General features: G+C 36.4%; 2 protein-coding genes across 3 annotated transcripts; both read right to left on the reverse strand.

Moving 5' to 3' along the window:
• Positions 1-6: 6 nt before the first annotated feature.
• LOC101507861 (uncharacterized) lies at positions 7-5,453 on the reverse strand. The gene is made up of 2 exons (XM_027335106.2): positions 4,963-5,453; positions 7-3,255 (listed from the first exon to the last, which is right to left on the reverse strand). Exon 2 carries the CDS (start codon positions 3,202-3,204, stop codon positions 115-117), a length of 3,090 nt encoding a protein of 1,029 aa, XP_027190907.1. The 5' UTR covers positions 3,205-3,255; positions 4,963-5,453; the 3' UTR covers positions 7-114.
• Positions 5,454-5,904: 451 nt separating this feature from the next.
• LOC101510527 (uncharacterized) lies at positions 5,905-13,871 on the reverse strand. Of its 2 annotated transcripts, XM_004488718.2 has the most exons (10): positions 13,617-13,871; positions 11,094-12,716; positions 9,691-11,018; positions 9,525-9,605; positions 8,969-9,121; positions 8,709-8,872; positions 8,428-8,575; positions 8,214-8,336; positions 7,652-7,739; positions 5,905-6,355 (listed from the first exon to the last, which is right to left on the reverse strand). In XM_004488718.2, the coding sequence occupies exons 2-10, from the start codon at positions 12,382-12,384 to the stop codon at positions 6,162-6,164; spliced, it is 3,570 nt and encodes a 1,189-aa protein (XP_004488775.1). In that variant the 5' UTR covers positions 12,385-12,716; positions 13,617-13,871; the 3' UTR covers positions 5,905-6,161. The 2 variants fall into 2 exon arrangements, with proteins under 2 accessions (XP_004488775.1, XP_004488774.1); XM_004488717.2 differs by having other exon boundaries at positions 9,691-12,716.

The following is a 13,871-nucleotide window of genomic DNA, read 5'->3' on the forward strand; positions in this document are numbered from 1 at the left end:
TTGGTAGCTGTACAAACATTTTCATCATTTCAAACTTCCTAATCATCTATTCTCACTAGTTATGGTCAACTGCAAACTAATATAACTTCCTATTCATTAAGAGTCTGATTGTTGCTATTGCGGTTGTTGCTGCTGCTGCTGGGGATGTTCATATGGCCATGGCATGAAAGGCAAAGGAGGTTGAGGCTGCTGGGGGTATGCATGTAGCCATGGCATGAAAGGCACAGGAAGTTGAGGCTGCTGGGTAGCATTTAGTGCTGCTTGAGAAACTGGGTTTCCCATGATCATCCCTGTAGGACCTACAGGGTACTGTGGTGGACCATGATAATATGGCAGATCGGATGGAGGATCCATTATTGGAATAGTATCATTTGCGATTACAACCGCTTTTTCTTTCAACTTACCACTTGGAAATGGAATGCTATATTCCAAGAAATCAAAAGCATAATTGCTTTTAATAGCAGCTGCTATATCATTCTTTTGTAGTGTATTCCTCTTCTTCTCTTGTGCATGGATCCAAGATCGCAAAGTCAGCTCTAATGTGACCATTTCACATGCTTTTACAAATACAACTAGAGCTTCTTGTGCAATCATCCGGACATCTTCATCAGCTTTCATTATCCTTTTTATACGACCAATCGGGATAGTGAAGCTTTTAAAGTCAACAATTTGCTGAATTTCTTGCATTTGATTTTCCCACATCATTTGAAGCTGCTGTGGATTCTGTTGCTTCTGTTGATGGTGGAAATGTTTTTCTGGCTGCTTTGCAAGTTGGAGTACGGAATCAGGTATTGAAGGTGTTCCAGAAGCCACCATGGGAACAGTCGGGTAATTAGATGAATACACCATTTGGCTAGCACCTGGTGCAACTTCCATAACATGTTGCTGCTCTGGAGTCTGGTTTTGAGAAGAATACGGTGTTTGGCTAGCAACTGGTGTAAATTTCATCCCATTTTGTTTCTGCAGTTGCTGCTCTTGAGTCTGGTGGTGAGAAGAATTCGCAATTTGGCTAGTACCTGGTACAGATTTCATCACATGTTGCTGTTGCTGCTCTTGAGTCTGGTGGTGAGAAGAATTCGCCATTTGGCTAGTACCTGGTACAGATTTCATCACATGTTGCTGTTGCTGCTCTTGAGTGCGGTGGTGAGAAGAATATGCCATTTGGCTAACACCTGGTGCAAATTTCATCCCATTTTGTTGCTGCAGTGGCTGCTCTTGAGTCTGGTAGTGAGAAGAATTCGCCATTTGCCTAGTACCTGGTACAGATTTCATCACATGTTGCTGTTGCTGCTCTTGAGTGCGGTGGTGAGAAGAATATGCCATTTGGCTAACACCTGGTGCAAATTTCATCCCATTTTGTTGCTGCAGTGGCTGCTCTTGAGTCTGGTAGTGAGAAGAATTCGCCATTTGGCTAGCACTTGGTACAGATTCCATTTGTCGCTGCTGTTGCAGCTCTAGAGTCTGGTTTGGAGAAGAATACCCCGTTTGGCTAGAAACTGGTGCAAATTTTATCCCATTTTGTTGCTGCTCTTGAATCTGGTAGTGAGAAGAATTCGCCATTTGGCTAGCACCTGGTAAAGATTCCATCACATGTTGTTGCTGCTGTTGCGGCTCTTGAGTTGGGTTGTGAGAAGAATACGCCATTTGGCTAACACCTGGTGCAAATTGCATCCCATTTTGTTGCTGCAGTGGCTGCTCTTGAGTCTGGTAGTGAGAAGAATTTGCCATTTGGCTAGCACTTGGTACAGATTCCATCAAATGTTGTCGCTCCTGTAGCTGCTCTGGAGTCTGGTTTTGAGAAGAATACACCATTTGGCTAGCCACTGGTGCAGACTTCATCCCATTTTGTTGCTGCTCTTGAGTGTGGTAGTGAGAAGAATTCGCCATTTCGCTAGCACCTGGTAGAGATTCCATCACATGTTGTTGCTGCTGTTGAGGCTCTTGAGTTGGGTTTTGAGAAGAATACACCATTTGGCTAACACCTGGTGCAAATTTCATCCCATTTTGTTGCTGCAGTGGCTGCTCTTGAGTCTGGTAGTGAGAAGAATTCACCATTTGGCTAGCACTTGGTACAGATTCCATCACATGTTGCTGCTCTTGAGTTGGGTGGTGAGAAGAATACGCCATTTGGCTAACACCTGGTGCAAATTTCATCACATTATGTTGCTGCAGTTGCTGCTCTTGAGTCTGGTAGTGAGAAGAATTTGACATTTGGCTAGCACCTGGTACAGATTCCATCACATGTTGCTGCTCTTGAGTTGGGTGGTGAGAAGAATACGCCGTTTTGCCAACACCTGCTGCAAATTTCATCACATTTTGTTGCTGCAGTTGCATCTCTTGAGTCTGGTAGTGAGAAGAATTTACCATTTGGCTAGCACCTGGTACAGATTCCATCACATGCTTCTCTTGAGTATGGTAGTGAGAAGAATTCACCATTTGGCTAGCACTGGGTACAGATTCCGTCACATTTTGTTGCTGTTCTTGAGTTGGATAGTGGTCAGAATACGCCATTTGGCTAGGACCTGGTGCAAATTCGATCACATTTTGTTGCTTCTCTTGAGTCGGGTAGTGAGAAGAATACGCCATTTGGCTAGCACCTGATGCAAATTCCATCACATTTTGTAGCTGCTCTTGAGTCTGGTAGTGAGAAGAATGCACCATTTGGCTAGCATCTGGTGCAAATTCCATCACATTTTGTTGTTGCTGCTCTTGAGTCGGGAAGTGAGAAGAATACGCCATATGGCTAGCACCTGGTGCAAACTCCATCACATTTTGTAGTTGCTGTTGCTGCTCTTGAGTCGGGGAGTGAGAAGAATACGCCATTTGGCTAGCACCCAGTGCAAATTCCATCCCATTTTGTTGTTGGCGTTGCTGCTCTTGAGCCGGGTAGTGATACGCCATTTGGCTAGCACCTAGTGCAAATTCCATCACATTTTGTTGCAGCTCTTGAGTCAGGTAGTAAGAAGAATACGCCATTTGGCTAGCACCCGGTGTAAATTCCATCCCATTTTGTTGCTGCTCTTGAGTTTGGTAGTGAGAAGAATGCACCATTTGGCTAGCACCTGGTGCAAGTTCCATCACATTTTGTTGCTGCCCTTGAGTCGGATAGTGAGAAGAATACGCCATTTTGCTAGCACCTGGTGCAAAGTCCATCACATTTTGTTGCCACTGTTGCTGCTCTTGAGTCTGATCTGATTTGTCCATGACCGGTTACTGCTACAAGATTTTATCTTTAACTGTCTTGTCACTAAAGTTCTAAAAAAAGAAAGGGGCGGAAAACCTCATGTCAGACAATATTCCAATCTGCAAGGATACTATATTTTTATAGAAGTTAAACAATTATCAAAAGAATGACTTACGTAAAAAGTAACAATAATGACATGTGGTTTGCATATTCATTTACAAGTCATATCAGGATTAGTGAATAGAGCAGTCTAGTACACAGTTGGAAATTCTTTATCTATGTCATTGATTACCAATGGCTAATGAAAGTAAAATCTTTCGATGTTTGGTTTCTAGTACAAATAACAAAATATGCCAAGTGATCAAATACATAATTAAGAGATAAGCATACCTTATAGAACAATCATTATGAAGTCAGCTTAAAAGGAAAAAAAAATCAATAGACAAATAAAAGGAGATAACTATGTGTCTCAACTTCCAAAATATATTCATCGACGCATATCCATTTGAAAAAGTTTGCCTCCACATTTATGTTTGTAAACAATATCAAACAGAAGTGATTGAGGCTCTTGTTAACTGTGTAATAAATAATTCATGAAGAGACCACAATAATACAACATAACATACATGCTTACATTTTTCCATTACATTTCCCATTCCAATTGATAATTACCACCTTTAGGCCAAAATTTATACTTAAGCTAGCCATATTAGTAATGTCAATCGTGAATCGTAGAAAATAGCAATTTATTCAAATTCTACTATTCAATAGTGCTATAGCATATTGTTGAATAATAGTAAGTTGTTCAAATTTTACTACACTATAGCGCTATAGTCTCGCTATAACTGTTATTAGTGCTAGTATAAAGTAAAAGCATGGCATTCTTCACAGAAAAAGGCAAATAATAAAAATAAAAATAAAAACGAATGTTTAACTTTCCAATCCCATGTACAAGATTCAAACCCAAGTATTCCAATAATAGAAGTTGCAATAATTAAAGATTGAATAGATAACAAGTTATAATTGTGCAAAGTTCAGTGTGGCACATTTTACGATTGAAGACAAAAAATAAATTACACATAACACTAATAGCTGAGAGGATCATATATCATGATGCTTGTGACACATTTTACTTTTCACCTCAATTGAACAAACTCAAACTGAAGCCAAAAGCAAGATTTAAAAACCTGCTGTGGCAGAGCACCAAAATTTGAAAAACGTAGCAAAATTCTTTATCTCTCACTGTAATTAAAATGAATAAACATAGAAAATAAAGCACATTAAACACAAGTTTCTTCTCCTTTTCTTACATTTCTCAAAAGAAATTGCTATTAACTTCCACATTTCCTCCCCCCCCAAGACATGACTTCATTGCTTACACAACTCCATGATCATGCAAGAAAATAAACACACTCGTGCATGACAAGTATATAAATTTCATAATTGATTCTCAACAAAATGAACACCATACAATTGTAGCAATTTGAAACCAAAAAAACCAAAAAAACAATAACAAGAACTGAGAACTTTTCCCTAACAGATGATAAAAGTTAAATCAATGTTTAACTTCTCTTCAAAGAGCAAAGATTTCAACATAAGGTGCAGTAATGATCTACCAAAAACCTAGACTATAAAAATGAAATTACGCATTTGAAAATTCAAGAAGCGAAGAAAATTGAGACGATCATGATAATAAGCATAAAAAAACACTTTAAAATTTTGTCAGCATTTTGAATTAAGCAAAGAACGAAAGAAGAAGGAGGGGAAGGAATGGTTACCATGGAAATTGAGCTTGACACTTTGATGGGAGGAGCGAGTCAATGGTGGAGTGAACTGTGGGCGAGAGAAAAGGGAAGGACAGTAAAGTGAAGTGTGCATTTGAAACTTAGAAACTGAAGTAACGGATGTGGATTTTAGAAACCGAAGAGTGCGGTGCATTCGTTGGATTAGTTCATACAATTTAAATTTTATTATAGATTTTACTAATTTATAAAAAAAATTAAAATACTGAATTGTTGAATCCGTTCAATAATTATAAAATTGAATTTGTGAATTGTTGACCGCAACAAATCCACGTCTCAATTGGTTCTAGAGAGAGATGGAGAACACTTTCATCATTTACCAGCAAAATATATATGCCTTTTTGCATGGGTCTCTAGATGCGTGGCTTATTTATATAAGGTTGAAATATTTATGTATGCGACCTTAAAAAATAATATATCAGTTTATATAAATCGTGAAAAATTAGAAGCAATGAGAGAGAAGACCCATACAATATGATTATACAATTTTCTTTTATTCGTTATATAACTAAAATAAAGTGAAACACATAAAACTTATAAAAGTAAATATAAAATTTATTAAATGTTTAATTTCATGGTAATTCATTTTATGTATAATAATAAATTTTATTAATGAAAATATGTCATGTGTATGATTCTTCAATCTCATAAGTGATAACATATCTTGTTTATGACAGTTGTTTTGAAATTTGTCTTGTATAAGATAGTTTAATCTGATTAGTGAAAACTTGTTTTATGTTTAATAATTATTTTGAAATTTTATTAGTGATAAATTTTTCTAAGTATATTAGTTCAGTCTCATAAGTGACAACTTGTCTCTTTATGATAGTTATTTTAAAAATTTAATTCATGAGATCTTGCTAAATGATATCTAAATAAACTACCTATGCTAAGAAAGTAAAAGGAGGCAACTTAAAGTACACAATACACACTGAAATTAACAATATAAGTCCAAATGTTGTTGAACAATCCTATAATATATGGTTTCACACATATTGACATATATATACAATCAGCAACAGAAACTATAGATGGATACAGCAGGAAATTACAATACAAACAGCTATAGATGTCCCTCATATAGTTTTAAATCATATACATTTTTTATAGCTCAATTGAATGTATTTAATATTTAATACATACATATGTGTGCATCAGATCAAATCTGTTGATTATCATTTAGATGCCTTGTGTCCCTGTCCTTTGGTCTGACTAGCAGCTGCAGACATCACGCGCAAGCGGCGCGCAATTTCTGTAAAGGATGGCCTGACAGCAGGGTTAGGTGCCCAACACTGCTCCATTAATGTTCTCCATTCTAGATCACAATAACTTGGGATTGAAGGTCTTAATGTATTGTTCACAATACCGCCTGTATATGAGAGTGTGCAAGAGAGTGAGTGAAAATATAGGTATAAGTGAGGCAGATACAGAACAAGTGTGAGAAAGTAGCTCGTGTAAAGTTCCTGAGAGGTTAAACAATTATCACAGGAAAATTTTCAGAAATGCATGCATGCATGCAAGGGAAACATAAATTTATTCCGAGGCTCCATGTAAGAACAAATCTCTTATAACACGTGTCTGACAACTCATATAAGTGTCCCTAAAATAACTTTTTTTCATTGCTTCAACACACCTCAGATACATAAGAGGCTCATCTACACTAGTAATGGACACTTGTTCTAATTGTTTCCTAAAAGAATTAGAATAACAAAATCTTTTAAAAGTAATATACTAGTATTTTAACTGGGCATTTGAAAAACTATCGCATATGCATGATCAATGAGAGTTTAAAAAACCTTCAAATTTGATAAAATAATATTTTAGGTTATCGGTAATAGATAGATGGATGAAGGTGAAAGACTAGCATATGATGTTTTAGAATTTTTTTTACAATGAAATAAATTTCTCAATTCAGATGTGTATATACATTTTGATTTTCAATTTAGATCTTTTATAAATGATGGTCATATTTTATTTAATTATAATAAATAAATGAAAATATATATGTATTGATGTTGATGTCCTACGTTTTTGACATTAGCAGTGTCTGTGTCAAAGTCAGTGTAAGGGTTGTTTTGTTTCTAATCTATCTATTCATTTGGTCTTGAAGCAAGTAAATTGAAATAGTATAACATGTGTGCTATTCTTTAATTTTGTTTAGCCCCATTTACCTTGATTTCCATTGGCTGCATTGATTTGGTCTATTCATAACAGATAAGTTCAGATATTGTATATCGATTATTATGAGATTTAATTAATGTTGAGTATGACTCATATTCACTCATAACTGGGCAGACGTTCGAGCATAGGGAAGCAAATGGAGCCGAAAGCACAACGAGCATGGTGGACTTGTAATCTCTACCGTAGTATTTAAACATTGCATTGTACTTTGTAATGCTAAGCATTGCATAATCAGAAAACTACAACCACTCTGCTGCCAGAGATATAGGCACAATTGGATAAAATCTGTGATCAACCGTTTGTGCTCTTCTGTGTGTTTACTTATTTATTTTCTTTAGATCCGGATTTGTTGCTCTAACAATTAAAATTCTATCAATGCTATGAAAGTACAATTGATGCAAGCTAGTGCTTTAGAAAGGTTCAGCACAACTTGAGTCCAAACTACTGTAAACATGGTTTCAAAGAGAAGAGAAAAGAACAGTACCTATAATGGCACCATAGTGCATATTAGCATATGGCTCCTCACCGGTAAGAATCTCCCATAATACAATGCCAAAGGAGAACACATCAACCTAAGGATTTAGCAAGACAGCATAAGTCAACAAGGCTTCAAAATCATTGAGATAAGGTGGGACAGCAAAGGACATAACCCACCAAACTACACAAAGTAAACTCTGGTTTTATTTTTATTTTACTCAACGTAAAATGTTGAATCTGTACAACAGATTGGAGAGCTAAAAGCTTAGGCTGGTGTCAATTGAGTAACAAGATTTTTGGTGAAAATTTCTATATCTAATAGAAGGTAAACATGAGTTAACTTGTTGGAAATTTCCTCAATCATTGTTACTAAATTATACTAATAGTTTTTAATCGGAAAATATTAGTATATTAATTGTTATGTTAGTATTTTCTCTTTCAAGTTTCACCAGGGTTTGAACCTAGGTTTGTTTAACTCTTTCAACTCTCAACTCAAATCGGATGACCCAAATACCTCTTATTGCTACTAATGGGGATTCTAAATTTCCACCGATGATGTTAAGTTTTACCTTTTCAGAAACCTTATTGCTGCTCCCATTCAGCAGCTCTGGTGCCATCCAAGGTAGAGTTCCACGCACACCACCAGTCACCAGGGTATTTCGCTTAATTTTTGACAGGCCAAAATCGCCTACCTGATGAAAATCAAGTTTCTCAACATTGTCAAAATACTGAAGACAGTTTAATTGAATAAATCATAATCCCCCAACACATGAATAAAAATACCTTGCATATTGGCCTTAAAGGATCCTTCAAGTTCACAAGCAAATTATCACATTTCAAGTCAAAATGAACAATATTTTTTGCATGTAAATACTCCATTCCAAAAGCTGCGTCCATGGCAATTATCAGCCTCTTGCGGCGATCAAGATACCTGGATGGAACCATGATAAGATCACACAAAAATCCCTTCAACAATTTTGTTGATGATAAAATAGTTTATGATACCTAAAGATCATAACAAGTAGCAACGATGGAATAATGAGCCACTTGATAAGATGCATTACCTATCCTTCCGTAGCAAAACATGCCGAAGAGAACCATCCACCATGTATTCTGTAACAGTTGCCATTGTTCCTCCTGGTCCATCTTGAACTACCCCATAAAATGCCACCACATTTGGATGATGAAGCTTGGAAAGTATGTCCGCTTCCCGCCAGAACTCTATGGTCTAAAAGCGGACATGAATTTCATCAATATAAGTCATTCTAATAAATGAGTTGCATGGAAAATAAAAATCACACCATGCGATTTATAGACAAGTTACCAGTCTCTCTTGTTCAGAAGACCGGCCAGAGAAGCAACTTTTCTTTATTCTTTTAATTGCGACATCTGATCCCCGCCATTTTCCATGATACACAGTCCCAAAAGTACCAGAGCCCAATTCTCTCAGCTCTTCAAGATCCGCATTCATTATGATCTGTCATGTGCGTCATAAATATATGCAATGTAATAAATGTTAGAAAATACGAACTTCAACTTTATAATGTTGTTACGAAAAATAGGCCATTAATCCCCCAAGCCATCATGTTGTACAGATTCTTGAAGCCATCATCATAGAAACAAATTTGTACAGAATATGCCATAGTTATGCTTCCTAAGAGTGAAATTAACCTTTTAAGAAAACAAACTTAGATATAGCATAAAAGTAGTTAAGCATGGAAAAATGACCTACTATCGAACCATAAACTAATATTCCAAGTTTAGGATCAAATTTTAGACAGTAATAGTTTTTTTTGGCTGACCAGTTGAACTAAAGTTCGTAGATTTTCAAGAAAACACAGATATAATGCATCAGCGTTGCTGCTGAAGAATAATGGTACCTGCAAAGTACTAATGTCAAATTCCTCGAAACTAATTTCTTGAGGAGCTACACCAACATCCCTTGTCTCGTTATTGCCATCCTACATTCAGTCCATCGAACGATTTGTCAGCAAACAGAAACATATTCATGTAGATTCATAAGATAAAGAGCCATAAAGAATATACCTGATATTCAGATTCCTGTGGTCTAACATTTTCCACCGTTGTGTTGATGTTCTTATTTTCATTTCCCTTAAGTTCAGAATGTTTATTTTCAGGATGAAAAACAATAGCTTCTGATTTAGTTATTACAGGTAAGATATTCTGATTTTCGTCTCCAAAATTTAGGTTTGATTCCTTGTTTGCTGTCATAATAACAGCATCTGCTGGTAGAGGAGCTGAGTGCTTTAACTTACTGTCCATTAGAGAAACAAGATTATCCTGATCAATTAGAGAAACATTATCAAACCCTTCATGTGCCAACTTCTGAAAATATGACCAACTTTTAGGCTCATGATTATCCATTTTTAAGCTCAAACCTGCTCTATCAGCTTGCAATGGACTAATGTTTGAAGAATCTTCAGAATGAATTGCTTTCGAAAACATATCATAAAGGAAATCGCGGGGAAACCTGTCGTCAATGTCAATCAGAATGTCACCCGGAGAAGGTTTGGATTTAACATCAAGAGGTGGTGCTTGGACCTTAGATGCTAGATTCTCATTATGTTCAACAGAAGGAACTCGGCGAAATGCTAGATTCCCAATGCCCTTGGTTTCATCAACTTGGAGAATCTTATGGTCATCTTTGGAGATGCTTGTCTCATTTTCTGAACCACGGACCTGATCCTCGTGTCTCGAAATTTTGTTATCTGCTAATACAGGCTTCAAATCAGAATCCACGAGCTGATATAACTTTGTATTCCCCTTACTTGTTGCATCAGGCAATTGTTTGCTGATGGTATGGCCATGCTTTTCAGATGAGTTGGACACCGTGTTAAGATTTGACAAATTCTCGTTGTGTAAACTGTCGCTGGATTCATTAACTGAATTCATATGGTTCAAATCAGAAAGTAAATCCGACATGAGTAAGTGAGAACCATATGCATCTTCTGACTTTGCAGACCGGTTCAACAAATCTGCCTGCTCCCTGTGAATAATTCTCTCTGAATAGTATACTCTATTAGGAAGTGGGGGTGGTTCAAGGCAACTGAAATCAATCACATTCGACTCGGCATCAACAAGAGCACGACTGAATGCATCTGCGGATGCAGTATAGAAGTCATCTTCACCAGATCTTGAAATCTGTGTAGGATTCACAGGACTAATCAATGAAGAGGAATCTTCAGATGGCTGGTGCTTACTCTTGTTTTCTAATGGAAATGCAGCATGAAGCACTTCTGATACAGCAGCTGGAACCGGTGCCTCTGATAAATTACCTTGCAAACTTCCCTCGAACTGATGCGTAGGAATAGGATACGGTGCTTCTGTTGTTAAAACTTTTCCTCGATCGTTCCCTGTATGAATGACATTATCACCCTTTCTTTTAACCTGCATTGATGGAATATCAGAAATTTGTACTTGCAACTCACCGGACACTTGCGCTTCGCTCACGATTCCTTGGTTTACAAGACCATTAGTAGGCAAAGAAACTGGAACCTCTCCAAGATTGCGAGCGGATTTGTTAGAAGGATAAGGGCCTTGGTGTATTGGATATTGACTAGTTCCCCCATGGTGATTGATTTGATCATCATAAAAGAATGGATAGGCTTCATAAGCATTTGAGGAGGTTGGCAGCATCGGTTGCGAAGGCTGAATTGTCTTCAATACGGAGTTAACATTGCCAGTCAAGGACGAACTTCCGACACCATATGATTCTACCGCAATTCTTTTAGTCTCCTTGCCAATACTTTGTCTGTCTAATTCATGTATATTATTAGAACTTCCGACATTATGAAGGATAGAGTTGCTTCTTGATTCCATGTTCATGCCGTTAACAGCAACTACATACTGGATTTCGGAATCACCATCCACGCTACCTAGACCAAACTGAGTATCATCCAAATCATTTATAGAGAATAGGAACATCCTAAGCTTTAAAGATCCTCTCCTTCTTTGTAGATCATGACATTCCTCCATCATATTCCGCAGATCCTCATCAGAAGATACTGAAACTAGGGCATCAAGATCTTCTCCAGGGAGCTGATACTTCATTACATGAGTATCACTATAGATTGATGATATTTTCAGCATAAGCTCCGGCCAACTTATGTCCTTTCTAATATTAATAATCCGTGTTTCACCCCCGACATATCTAAGCTTTCCATCACTTGGCCGTGGTAATATTTTACCACCAAAGCTGCATAGAATCTTCATCTTCATAGGTGAGCTCTCAGAAGCTCCAGAAGATGAAATACCTTGAAGGACACGGTTATTCTCTTGATTAGACAATGTTCTAGGAATCGATCGAGCTGAGCTATAACTACTTCTTTCCTGGTGTAGAGAAGTATTCCTTCTGTCAAACTCTTTCGGACCTTTTTCAATATTCGCGAGCATAGAAATATCGGAACCGCTTTCAGAACCTGAATGGCCTAAAATGCCTTTCAATTCCATATACCCTGTTGAATAATTCGGATCACCTACAACATTTGGAAAGGACGGCTTCCTGAGATTCACCCTATCTCTCATAAACTCGAGAGAAAATTCCTCACCAGTCTGTATGGAGAAATTATGCACAGGTTTATTTTCGAGCACGTTGTTAAAGGAAGGAGGAGGCCTTGTATTGGTATGCATGCCGTCCAAATGGTCTTGCAGGACCGGTTGTGGCGCAGAATGGAACTCCTCATTTCGAGGTTCCATCGAATTGTATTGATGTTTCTGCATTCTTGATTGTCGAATCAAATCATCATTTGTAATGTTAAATGTCGGAGTTTACTGCAATGCCACAGTACTAGGAAGAAACTAAACATCATGTAAAAATTAATGCAACCAATTACTGTAAATTTAATTTCCAAATCCCATTGATAAGACTACTAAGTTATTAAACAACTCCAAAAAGTTTGAACTTTTTATCCATAGCAATGAGTTGGAGAGAACCTTTATTAATGCACCAGTTTATGTCACCATAATCAATGTATGAAGAAGCTTCCAAAATCTTCAAAACTCTTAAGACCAAGTACTTTATTTGATGATCAAATTATCATCAAAATGTCACCCTGTAAGAGTGATAAAGTTTAGAAACTGTTTAGAATGAGATTAAGATGTAACAATAGATGATAGAAAAAACAACATTAATTTAAGGGAACAGATACAAAACGGAAGAGATTACAAGAACAGTAACTGATATAAACAATTGGAAGAAATTATCATCAACAATTTAGCTATTAGAAATATGATCTCAAATATACCATAGGTGCTATGAACAAATTTATTTATTTATTTCAACCCCAAGTTCATTCTACAACAACTACTTTTAATTGTGTACCCTAAATTACTAAGAAAAAGAAAATCATTTATAATATGGACCATAATGTTCCAAAAAATCAAAATTTTATCATTCAATAAGCATCAGCTAAGGAATTGGTAATTGCTAATTTGCAGAACCACTTGCAATGAAGCAAAATCCAACACTAACCAGAAAAAATAAATCATTCCTAAATGCATGTTTGGATTGATGGAATCACAGTCTGCCACAATAATTTTACCAAACGCTACCCTTTAGAACTTCAACGAAATCAGGATGCCATCACGATTTCGTCGAATTCACTGTAATTCCAAACATGCATAAAAACAAACCAAATCACATGCAAGGAGTATATGAAGTATAATTGAACAAACAATTTAAGTAATCACTTAACCACCTAAGAAAAAAAAATCGATACATAATAATATCAATTCTGGTCAACTCTCATCAAGATTATGAAATAAAAAATTCACAAAACTTGAAGATCCTAACTTCAACCTTAATCCATCAAAATTTCAAAACACAGCATAGATTATCAGAATTTCATAAATCAAGTTTGATTTAACTTATTAAAAGAGATAACAATCACAAAAGAATTATAAAAAAAAAAACACTGGATCAGGGAGAAAATTAAACAGAATTATCAGTATACCTGATTGATGATTGTTTCCAAGAAGGTTTCAGAGTATGAACCATGGTTGGTTATTTAGTATCTTGAAAAAAGGAAGAAGAAAAAGAAAAAGATCTATATGTAAAGAAAGAAGAAAAAAAAGGAATGAAACTTTGTTTGTCTATCCCATGTTTTGATTTTATTTATTTTGGAGTTGCAAACAATCTGAATCTAGTTGTAATTGGATGATACTTTTTGGAACAAAATGACAGCTCAACATACACACAGTCACACACT

The sequence above is a fragment of the Cicer arietinum genome, chromosome 1 (assembly GCF_000331145.2).
Source record: "Cicer arietinum cultivar CDC Frontier isolate Library 1 chromosome 1, Cicar.CDCFrontier_v2.0, whole genome shotgun sequence".
NCBI classification, from domain to species: domain Eukaryota; kingdom Viridiplantae; phylum Streptophyta; class Magnoliopsida; order Fabales; family Fabaceae; genus Cicer; species Cicer arietinum.